Raw genomic sequence first — 12,749 nt, forward strand, 5'->3', positions numbered from 1 at the left:
CTTAATTAAAGTGAAATTATAAAAAGAAATTGAAAAATCTTATGCCACTCCAAACGCGACCACGTGAGGCCACGTGAAGAATAATGAATCTATAGGAATACGCAAGGCCATGTGAAGAATGAAGAATCTTACGTTTCTTATTATATCAGTACTTGTTAAATCATGCGGATAATGAATGATCAGGTGGTATAAAAATGTGGAAAGACTCCGCTGAAGGCGTTTTCATCATCAAACAATTTTAAATTTTCATTTAATTTAATGCAGTGTAGAGACATTAGGTATACTTTTGGAAGCAGGAAAGATGAAAAATAGCAACCGCCTTCGCCGGGAATCGAACCACGGACCTCTGGAATATCGGCCCAGTGTGCAGAACCACTACACCACGCAGGCACGCTAGGAAAGTGGAGAAATACCTTATATACTGCCCTTTTTAAATTGCAACTGGGGGTTTCAGGGGCCCAATCGACAAATCCTGGGTATGGAGAAATCTCATCCAACACCCTTTCAGTTCGGGCGCCACTGAAGAGACATTAGGTTATTTTGAGGCCGGAGAGATGAAAAATTAGCAAACCCTTTCGCCGGGAATTGAACCACGGACCTCTGGAATACCGGCTCAGAGTGCAGAATCATTACACCACGAAAGCTCGCTAGGAAAGCGGGAGAAATACCTTATAATAGAATTCAAACATATACTTTGACAACTGAAAATTCGGCGTTTTAATGTGAAATTTTACAGAAGATTTCTATTATAGTATATATGAATATAATAATTTATCACATGAAGCAGAAAAAGCCTAGAATTAGTATTTAATCTAAAGCTAACCTTATTATTATCACTTTCATCCTGGTAATATGAGTATGAGACGCCGTCGTTGCTGAAGAGAAGCTGGTAGGATGTCACCCACTCATTGCTGAGAGGTTTACCTTTCGTGATTACTCCGTAAATTGCTCTGACATCATCCAAATTCACTTCAATAAATTGGTTTTGATCTTCTACGCTAGCTGTCCAAGCTTTCCCAATTCCTGTTGAAAATAATTAGAATGATACAGAAATAAAACCTCTCTTTGCACTGTATATTATATTTACGCTTTTGTCGAGCTTTCATACAGAGTAAAATTGATGAATTATAAATGTGTGTGACATTACATCACGTATGTCGTATGTAGATAAAAATCGCTTATACTTACATTAGTGTCCGTTATTTTTAAATGCTTCATAACAAAGGAACGATCGCATTCTTACTAAAGGTTTCTTCCTCAAAAGAAATACATTATGAATATAAAAGCAAACAATAGTATCAATTTAGTATAACTCCCATACAGAAAGAAACCAATTAGTTCGGTTTGTTCGTAGTTTAAATACAGAAAGTTGAGAATCATGAAGTTTATAGAGTTTTTTCATTTATTTACTTAACTAGTATTTTCTTCAGATACACTTGTTTCGTTCAAACTAAAGCTGCTTAAAATATATAACGTGCAGACAGAAAATGGAATAAAAAGTATTTACTGTATTAAAGGAAATAAAAATAAGCACCTTTATTTAACAATAATTGAATATTATCTTACAAATAAATAAAAGTCATTCTCAATACATTGTGTTAACTTCAAAATAATTTCCCACTAAATATCCACATAATAAACCCACTCACATATTGAATTTCGAATTAGCTTCATACAAATTATAACTGACGTGCACGAAATTTTGTATTGCGAGTACCCTCAAAGATGGCAAACAGATCTGAACGTGACCAATGATTTTGAAAACGTAATTGATTAATCATATTCCTTGAGATTTTTTATCTTTAGAGAAATATTTATCTGTGACGATGACGTCTTGTTTTTGTATGTATATAGGTATTTATATAGTCATTGCACTATCTACATGTAATAATAATTAGATAAATTTCAAAATACAGAAAGATACCAAATTAGGAAGATATTTTATTACCAAATTAAACTTAATTGGAATGGTCTTCTAAATTCCTAATTTTAATTGCACACATCCCCTCTTCAAAGCTCCATATTGCACTATGCTACATCATACTTTCTTTATACTGCAGTTTCTCAATCACTGCTCAGGATTAAAACAAAAACTTCCAAAGCTTATAAATAATACCGCAACTAACTACGCATCCTCTCCTTTGCATTTTGTAGTGGTGCACTGAATGGCGGAGATAGAAGTCCGAATGGTATGATATTGGGCTTTCCGACGAATCATGCTTCTGCCTGCAGTACCGCGATGGTCGGAATAGAGTTTGGAGACACCGCTGTGTGATTGTTGTATACATCGTCATACTACATTGCCATACCGTAATTACTGGTGTTACGGTGTGGAGTTGTATTGGATTCCGCTTTCACAGCCACCTAGTACGCATTTTCAGTACACTCACCAGGCCACGCTATAGCTCTAAGGTTTTCCAACGTGTTCTCCTTCCTTACCTTCAGGGTTCTCCTGCAAACACAACCCAATAAGCAATGAGCTAAGACTCTTTACTCGCAACGTTCAAGCTGTCCTTTTATCCCATCATATTGCATTTTAACTTGTCCTTCCCGTTCTCCAGACCGACCGCTCATCGAATATGTCTGGTGAATGAACGGAGAACGCCTAGTCCGGCATGCTGAACCTGCGGATACTCCAGACGAACTTTGGCTACGTGTGCATGGGTTTCCATTCCCCAATAACACATTAAAAGCCTCTTTCGCTCACTGCCGTGGCATGTAACAGCAGTTACTGACAAACGTGGCGGGAACACTCATTGCTGATTTTCTCATTTTTCTCACTTCAAAGAATGCTGTACTTCAAATCAATTAACATTGATACTATGTGTAATCTCTGAAATAAATTTGACTCAAAATTTTTGAAATAAATTTGATTTCTGCTATCTGATATTTCTTGTCCTTCTTTGGGTTACATTTTGGATGATCAGCAATATATATATAGCAGATATAACATATTGAACAGTTGTTTCATAACTGTTTGATGCTTCAGGCTGAATTTATCATCCAATAATCTAAACACAAGTCTCTTTAGCGAAAATAAATTTACGCACAAAAAGCACTCACTTCTATCTTTTCCATAAAACAAAAAATATTCATAAAATATCCTAAAGGCCATTAAATTTTAGGTTATCTATATTTGAAAAATCTTATTTGCAAAGACATATTTCATCAGTACTACAGAACGAAATTATTCAATATAAAACATAAATATTTCTCCTTGTAATACCTGCTATAAGCACAAATGCATTTTCACAGCGTTGAATGGGATAGTACTCACTCATCTAAAATTCAGAATAGAAAAAGAAACGGAAAAGCAGAGTATACAAAAATGTCTCAGCAAAATTAAAAGAGTGTCAAAATTTTTTAATTAAACAGTTCTTCAAATTTCAAGAACATTTACATAGACAAGGCTCAGTAACATTTAAACAGCATGATGTGGTTCTTTGTTAAAAAAATCTTTCTTATTTCATAAAAAGCTTTTAATTTTTTCTGCTATTTTTTACGTTGTTGGAGTAAAGAATAAGGAAATAAAGTATTTAAGATTTGAAAGAAAAAGACATTTTTTTTCCTTTTAATTCGCTTCTCTTTTTACGTTCATTCTTTGATGAAAGATGATGTAAAAAATGTAGAAAGTGCTTAATAAGAGTTTTGGATCATATAGAGTAAGAAAGTACCAAAAGAAATGATTTGCTTAGAGACTTAGTATGCGTTTTGAATTAATTTATAAAATAAATGAACTTTTTAAAGAATATACGCGATCTGTTCATTATTGCTTAATTTAAGTAGCGTTCCCGATTATTAGAAGAATGTACTTCAAATTTAACATTTTAAAATTTAACGAGAAAGTACATTTTATGAAGATTCGAGAATAGGTTTTAGGATTCGAATTGAGACTCAAGAAACTTTTAGGACTCGTCTCACTCCTGGTTGAACATATATTTGCGCAACTTATGTCAAATAGATAATTCAGTAACTACATGGCCAGTAAATATTATTGGGAGCTCATAATATAGAGAAGCCGTGTCTAAAATTAGAAAAATTATATAGTATATCAAAAGAGCTAAGGAATAAGTAAATCAAAACGTTTGTTAAATAAATATTTACAATTATTAGAAGCCTGTGAAAAGGATATTGAAATGACATTGCTCTATTCATAAAAATGTATTTCTCCTTTTGGTTGGTTGGTTTAGATGATAAGCCGCTAGGGGTGTCTTTCTAAAGGGAAGGATGCCTCCGTGGAGAACTTTCTAAGGGAAACTGGCTCGTAGACAAGTTACACACGGGGGGGCAGTGAGCGAAAGAGGCTTTTAATGCCCATCCAGCCATTCCGTTTGCGGAAATCGAACCTTGGATCAAACTATAGCGTTCAGCGATTTGTCCGCTCGACCACTGGTGGGAATTTTCTCCTTTTGAAAACATAAAAAAGAAAATATAATAATCTGCTTAGCCATTATGATTCTGTAATCATACTAGTTAAAAACCAGTCTTCAACAATAAATGCATTTATCCTTTTTTTTTTTTTTTTTTTTTGACAATTAGAAATTCCTTTTCATATAAGTTTCGAGAAGAATTTTCGTTTTCGAAATGTTGCAGAATAATTTAATATGGTTAAGAAATAACGAGAAAAAATTCTCTACTTTCATACAATTAAGTTAAATGCTTTAGTATTTGACAGCAGTATATGCTTGTTAAATATTTCAAAGATATAAGTCATAGAAAGAGATTTTGGATAGTTATCGAAAATGTTTAAATGAATTTTAAGAATTTTTTAGAAAACAGAAACATATTTAAAGAACCCTAAACACATTTATTTTTTCAAAGTAATGCATAAAAACCATATTTAATGAATATGCATTTGTGATATAATTCTTCCAAATGGAATTTAAAGAGCAATTGAAAGCAGAAAAAAAAAACAGCTATAAGAAATTACATGCTGGAAAAATTTTTTAAACATATTCATTTCTTACAACAGGAAATAAATACGTTCATGTTATTTATTTTAATGGTAACGCAAATATATGTTGATAATGTATCACGACACTTAATTTTTATTTCTTTATAATTATATATATATATTTTTTGCTGCTTACATTTTCGAAAATATTGTCGCAGACATATACTTCTCATTACAGAAGAGTTTTAATTGAAGCAAATAGTTTTGTTTGAACATTTTTATGAAAGTTTTATACTCATTAAAGAACAAACTTTTGAATTACGCATGACAAATTATCAATACGATGATAGAAAATTCCATGCTGCAAAATTTTAAATTTATATTTCGCGATCATATTCAGGGATCATACACAAATTCAAGAGTGAAATATTTGCATTTTTGAACGTAACAAAAATGAAATATTAGTTTATAACTGTTTCTAATATTAAATGATTAAGTGACGAGCATTATTATTCAGATTGTCGGTAAAGATATTGATCAGTATATTTTTTTTTTCAAAGAATCTTACAGAACTCGCTTGATAGAAAACCGTAGAAACAGTCGCAAAATCGCTGGATTTAAGGAAACAAATAACAATCACTTTCTTTCATACAACCCACACCCGTTGTTTCCCGTTATACCGTTCTTTTATTTTGTATTTATAGGAATAAATTCACTTTCGCCACTTGCTGCAGTATGAAAGACAGCTTTTGAGGTATCAGATTTAATATTTTATATAAGAAGTTTTTTCGATCAATTGGCTTTAACGTCTTTCGAGTTTGAGTAAAACTGAGTAGAAATTAATTCAGAAACATGTTTTGCACTTGTAATGCAGCTATTCGCAACACAATTAACCCTACTTTCTAAAGTTCTTAAAATTTCAAAACACCTGAATGACACACCTAATGTTTTAGTTCCATAACAAATTTTTCTAATGATAAGAATTAGCGTCATTAAATGCCAAAATTTTATTAGCCGTCGAATAATAAATAATTCACTTCAGAAATCTAACTAATTAATTCTATATTCTAATGAAAATCGCGTCAACAATGCAGTTTAAACGCAAAAGCAAGTCCTTGATGATAATTGTAAATTGTTTATTGTTGTTTCACCCCACGAAAAGACAGCTAAGACAGTTGAAATGAAATTTTTGATAAGTGTAGTTACGATGCACACTGTACCATTATCAAAGCTCATGGGGAAAGAATTCATTTTTTTTTCACCAGATGATTAATATAATGTAGTCAAAATCAGAAAAACGAAAGCACTATTTAATGCAGTTAAGTTGACTCATCTGGATTTTTTCGGTACAAAACGTTTAAAATTTTCTGTCATAAACTAGAAAGTAGTACTTACATGGTTATAAAAATGGTTTAATTACAATGGATAAAATTATAAGAAAATTTCTAGAATGTAGACCACTAGGCCCGATGACATGATTCTTATGAGCTCATAATTGCTTATAAGACGTGATGGACTTGATGCAACAAGAAAAAAAGAGAAAAGACATGATGGACTTGTTGAAATTATTTCCTATTTCTAAAATCTCAGGAACAAATCTACGTGACCGACTTAAAAATACAGCTGACGAAGACTACATCAATTATATCGCTGAGGAATCAATTTAAACGAATAAATATCAATAACATAACATCTATAATTTTCACAAAATACCTTTTATGAAAATTATAAGGAAGTTCTTTTGTAACGAAAAACTAATTTGAAAACCATTTTGATATTATTAATTTTTCTCTCAGCCAAATTGATTAATTTCTTTAGTCACTCCAAAAGTCATAATAATACTTTAAGGAGTTAATTAATTTGGAAAGCGAGCTGCTAAGATGATAATATAAAATTCAATGCATTTGGGTTCCTCCAAATAAACAAATATGCCTCTATTTCATAAAATGCAACATGGCTGTGTAAGGATTATGCTACTTTTATTAACAGTTACATTTTGAGTTAAATTTCCTTTCCTATCGATTCTTAATTTCAAATTACCACTTCCGGCCAGCTGGTGAAGGTAGCTGGTATTACTTCCTGCCACTTCATTTATTTACCCGTATGTGGATTTGTGGAGTAACACACCAACCGGAATCGTATAGGGACCCTTGTTTCAGTGACTCCAAATTATTAATTAATTTCTAAAGAATAGTAAACATACCGTATACCCTTTAGATGAAAAGCTCCCAAATCAAGTGGAACTCTCATATCGTAAATTCGCGACTGATTTCACTAGCATTAATATATTGTCAGTATAATGATATTATAAAACGGTATTAGAGCATATCATATATTATATGTATTATCATAAATTATATTATATGTATCATGTGTATTAGAGCATATCATTCATAACCTTACATTAAAAATCAAAGTATATAATTAAAAAATTGATGTTCATATGACACTCACTCACTATATCCTAATTATATAGCTTCCGAGCACATTAGAACCTATTGCACAGGAAAGAAGCCAAAGGATTAAGATAATTAAATAAGCGTATGAAGAATTTAAAACGAGTATTTTTTATATCTTTGATATAAAATAAAGAAACGTGATTAAAACCAATAATGAAAATTGTTTGAAAAATGGAATAGATAGTTGACCAGAGTGCTTGAGTCACATTGCTTCAAACGTTGCCAAACATTATAAGACGTACACAAAATAACAAACTGCAGCATTCATTATATTATGTAATGTAAGCATTCTTTTAACTTCCACAGAGGAAAATAGTGTACAGATAGTTTAGATATAAGATAGGGAACAAAATACAATGTCTTTAGAGTGACCATAATAGTATTACGCTCTGCGTGTTTGTACCGATCCGAATAACCATTCTGAATAATTACGCGAGATGAACAGAAAGAAATTAACACTTTATTGAAGTAAAACTCATATAAGAAGATAAACGGCAATGTGTAGCTTAAGGAGAGAGAAATAGTGGTAAGGCAAATTCTAATTAGCACTAGAAAGTTCAAAGATCACCAAAATTACTCGTTTGTTTGATTACGGCAAAGTACTATCTGCCTAAGGGAAGGGATAAGGGATGCCTTTGTGTATGACTTTCTAAGGGAAAATGTTTTTTTACTTACCTTACAAATGGCAGAAACCACAACAACATGCAGCCAGTTCGCTCGCCGGATTTGAAGCTAGTTCGAACTACAAGTGTTCAGCGAGTTCACCTCCTGACCGCTGAGGAGCCAATCACTTACACAGAAAGATCAAAGCGGCAATTACCAAACAGGAGCTTCAGAATTATTCAGCAAATGGAACTGATTCACTGCTCCATCGCAATTGATATTTATAGGGTTACCCAAGCACTTATAAAAACTAGGAGAAAAAATCGCTCCAAGAGCTCCAAAAATACGTTTTCGGTTAATTTCCAAAATGTTGCAAACGTGTTAAAAATCGCAAAATGTCGCAAATTTGGTGATAAAAGTTAGTGAAATATGACTATTAGCAGGATTTTGCCCAAATCTCTGGTTCTAACTGATCTGTTTTTACAACTCATATCGATTTAATCGATCAGTTCAAAATTTAAGCAATAATGCACGAAATAAACACTTTAAATTTGTGGCCATGATTCAGGTAAGTAGAAGTACACAATACAATTATTAAATAAAAGGCGCTAAATAAATAAATAAAATCAATATATAGCGCTAAATAAAATCAATATATAGCGTTACAAAGATATATAAAATGCAAACAAATAAACACAAATAAATATTTACAAAAAATTACTGCATCATTGAAAATATCCCCCTCCAAAGCAGTGAGCATAAAAGCTCTAGCTTTCTGTAAAAATAGATTTACGTTAAATGCATCGTAAACCTCAAATATTCGTGCATTTTTATGCAATCTGCATCCACAAATCGACCACTTATATAATTTTGATATATCACTGTACCCGTTTCACATTTAAATTTTAATTCAATATATACCGTAAAGGTTTAATTTACCTGCTTTCATACGTGCAGCATCAGGTCCACTATTAGATGAGGCACTACTAGATGCCTTTATATTAGAATCTGGTAGCGGTTTCTCACCATCGATCAAAGGCACAAAATCAGCACAAGGATCTGTAGAATAATATAATAAACCACTAAGGAAAATAATTTTAGATATTCAATTGTGTAATTGATTTCTAATAGTGCATATTTTGTATTTTTTGGAGAGTGGGAGATTATAATAATAGTTTTTGAGAAAAGAACTGACGCAAAAATTTAAACAGTTAAGTCACAATAGAATAATTATAATTCTTATTAGCAGAAGCGGGATATTGTTCTCTTTTCAATATGGCTCCCATTCGATACGTGACTTTACTGCTTAAGCAGAAATTTTTTATCTAACAGGATTCACATTGGTGAAGATTTAAAACAAACGGCCATTTTGCTTATAAAATATTACAAAAGATATAATTCGGAGCTTTCAGTTTCTGTGCTTATTTACAGAAATTCTGTAAATTATTTACTAAGAAAATATAATAATAAAATGCCACATAAGATTTTAGATAAAATTCACATTTGCCTCAAAATATGTCTTTATTTTCTGCAAGACGCATCAGAAATCAAAGCGTAAGGAAAGGCTTCAAAGCATAAAATAACATAGGTTTTGAGTGAAAAATAAGAATAAATAAAAAGGAAACACTGCATTATGCTAATCAATATGTAACAAATTATGCGTTTTACATCAAAAACTGAAATATTTGTTTTTAAAAGGAAAACATAGGAGTGTGCAAGGATGCCATCCACACGCAGAGTATACTGGGAAAAATTTAACAAGTTTTCCCCTCATTTTGATAGAATTTAAGGTGTTCAGAGTTCTTATATTCAAGTTGAATGTGTCACTTTTTACGAGAATCCATTAGTTAGAAATTTAATAATACTTAAAGAATAGAAAACGTGTGTCCATGCGACATTTTATACAAGAAATAAACAGAATGAAACGTGTCGGAAGGAAATAAAGGAAAAAATAACAAAGTTATTTCATGAAACATCAAAGCAAACAGAGAAATAATAGGCACTTCTACATTTGTGAGGCATTTCAATAAATATGAATCCAAAAGAATATTTTCTCCTGCAGTAGTTATAACTGTAGGCGGTGTCTTAATGGGATCACGTCTATCTACGGGTTTTTTTGATAACATTAACCAAATAATAACATTAAACAATGTGAAAAAATATCCTTCATATCAGCAATAGAATTTAACTAATTTGATACAAACATAAGCAGAAACATATAAATACTTCTATTTTACTGGTGGGATTGTCTGCAAGACTTATGAAAAAGTTCATTTTATGAACATTGTCTAACATTTCTACACGTTGTTTGACAGCTGTTGTACGCCTAATCTCAATACTCGCAGGGCGTTCCTCATTTTAGCATTTATAGGGGATTCACCGATTTCATCTTTACATTCTTTAGCAAGTTTATTACATGATGTGATTGGATTTGTTTCAGAAAGCCCCTGGCAGATATCACTTGTCATCTTCTCTTGTCTGAAGAAGAAAAATCTACATCTGACCGTTCTCGAAATCAACAATCGTTCTCAAAATCTGTACCAAACTGAATAAATGGTTGCTTTTCGGCCTAGTTTTAAATGGCTGACTAAAATAAAATCTAAACAGGTTGTTGAATTAATCCTTTAAGTGGTGACATTATTCAGATAATTAGCAATTTTTTAAAATTAATTTTGATTTGAAGAATTTACTTAGTGTGGATAAATTCGTTTTGCAAAATTTTGATAACATGAACCTAACTATTGATCACAGTAAGCCATGTATTTTCCATGTTTTCGAAAACAAACAGGCCGCAATTCAGTAATTTAATAATACTAACTGTATGATAATATTAACTGTGATTACATTAAGCAGCGTCTGCTATATTATAAAACATCAATGGAAAAAAGAAAACCTCTGCATGCCTAAGACACCTCAGTAACTATGAATCTGAATGAATATTTTCTCCCGCATAAGAATTATTATAATCAGGAATGTTCATACCTTGGAGGAATTTTTAAAAAAGTACTTTTTTATATTAGATTTCAGAAAGCTATTACATAAATGTATGCATATATTAAAATACATTTCATTTCAGTAAATAAGTAATACTATATAAATATGACATGTATATCCATTATATTATGGCTATAAATAATTCATTACATATAAACTTTATGCACTTATGAATACGCTTTCGACTTTATGCACTTATGAATGTCGTTTTATTTACTGTTTCCTCTTCTCTGTATAAGCTGATACCAAACTAGAAAGTTAAGTAAGAGGACTTTATTTTTTGCTTTTAAAAGTTTCCTTATTTGAAATCTTTTTTTTTTTTTGCTTTTTTCGTGAAAGCATACCATGTTTATTATAATAATGATAGCTAACGTTCGAAAAGAAAAGAGATATAGAACATACAAGGACAGATTGTTATATAAAACTAAAAGCGCTTTTAGAAAACATTCCTTGAAAGAAGCATGCAACCTAGTCGGAATAATGCAGCGAGCTTCGAGAGATAAACATAAAAAAAACTAACAGAAAGTTTTATTCTTTAATAAAAGTTACTGCTACAAGTTCTGACTTTCAGCTTACTTAACAGTTGACTTAAGAGAGCTGAATAAGTAAACCTGCTGTAGAGTTGGTGCTATGCCATAGCGTTACGTAATTTGAAATTAACTATTTGTTGTTCCAAGTCAGAGAGAAAACTTAAGTTTAATTAGAAAACTCTTTGATGAATTCAAATGGAATAACTAACTGAATTCCTGTTGTTGTTTCCGTAATTTTTGTTTAGTCCTCGCAAATCCCAACAGAAAGTTAGGCATTAATTGAGCTCTGAAATATGTTGAATCCCTTGATTACTTTTATGTGGATTATTTAACTTTGTCCTATTATCATTAAAGAAAGATTAGTATTTGGGAAACACCAAAATTTTTTAGTGTTTGGGTCTCATGATTTTTTTGCTACAGTACATTTCATTGATAGGGCTTGAATGAAATTAAAATTAACATTGATTCATAGAAACGAACATAACGCTGGTATACTAAAATAAGATGGTGCGTTGAAAGATAACTGCATGGACTACTCTGAAATGTTATGTTTAAAGCCTAATATTTAAGGAAAAATTATTGAATGTTGTATGATTTTATCAAACTAAGAAATTCAAGATGCAATAGCCCAAGAAAAGCTAATACAAAAGCGCTAAAAAGAGGAACTTGATTTCAGCAGCCAGCAAAGTAGCCTAAAACAAGGTCAGTGCAAAGACGTAAATGAAGATTTAAGTGAAATAATACGGATTCTGTCCGACGAAACACTACATTTCATAGGAAAACTGTTTAATTATAATAGTAAATAAATTAATTTCAAGTTTAAAAGCATGCATGCTTTGCGTAATGTTTTTACATATAATTTGCCAAAAAAATTCTGAAAGCATGTCAACATGGTTATCGAAGGAAGAAAAAGATAAATGTAGTACATATGATTTCCAAAAGAAAAAAATGAGAATCTAAGAAAATTTTATTACTTTTTAATTACAACCTATTTAAATACTACAGTGCACATTATCGACTTAAATTTCTGAAATGTGGAATTTTATAACGTATTCATGTATTGTGGAAAATTTTAAAAAGTCTGTGCCTTGATTATTATTGTTATTGGGCTGTTCGTGCATATTGGCCCAGTCATTAGCAAGAAAATTCAGTAGTTATGCGTATATATCAGACACAAATCATAATAAGCGAGTTATTTAGTTTGAAATGCTTTCGCTCTGTTTCTGCTAGTTAATGCCTGAGCGGGTGAAAAATCGCCAAATATAAAAA

The 12,749-nt window shown here is 31.4% G+C and overlaps 1 protein-coding gene across 3 annotated transcripts in view; it reads right to left on the reverse strand.

The window, feature by feature from the left end:
• LOC118189478 (hemocytin-like) overlaps positions 1 to 12,749 on the reverse strand; it is a 728,690-nt gene that overhangs the window by 315,618 nt on the left and 400,323 nt on the right. For all 3 annotated transcript variants that reach the window (XM_085820839.1, XM_085820840.1, XM_085820838.1), the window contains exons 47-48: positions 8,896 to 9,015; positions 824 to 1,023 (exon numbers count right to left, since the gene is read on the reverse strand). In XM_085820839.1, the coding sequence (XP_085676965.1) occupies positions 824 to 1,023; positions 8,896 to 9,015 (320 nt within the window). The remainder of the gene's footprint in view (positions 1 to 823; positions 1,024 to 8,895; positions 9,016 to 12,749) is intronic.

Source organism: Stegodyphus dumicola, chromosome 7 (assembly GCF_044657685.1).
Source record: "Stegodyphus dumicola isolate Sdum_Otavi_A_Nest chromosome 7, ASM4465768v1".
In the NCBI taxonomy this organism is placed as follows: Eukaryota; Metazoa; Arthropoda; class Arachnida; order Araneae; family Eresidae; genus Stegodyphus; species Stegodyphus dumicola.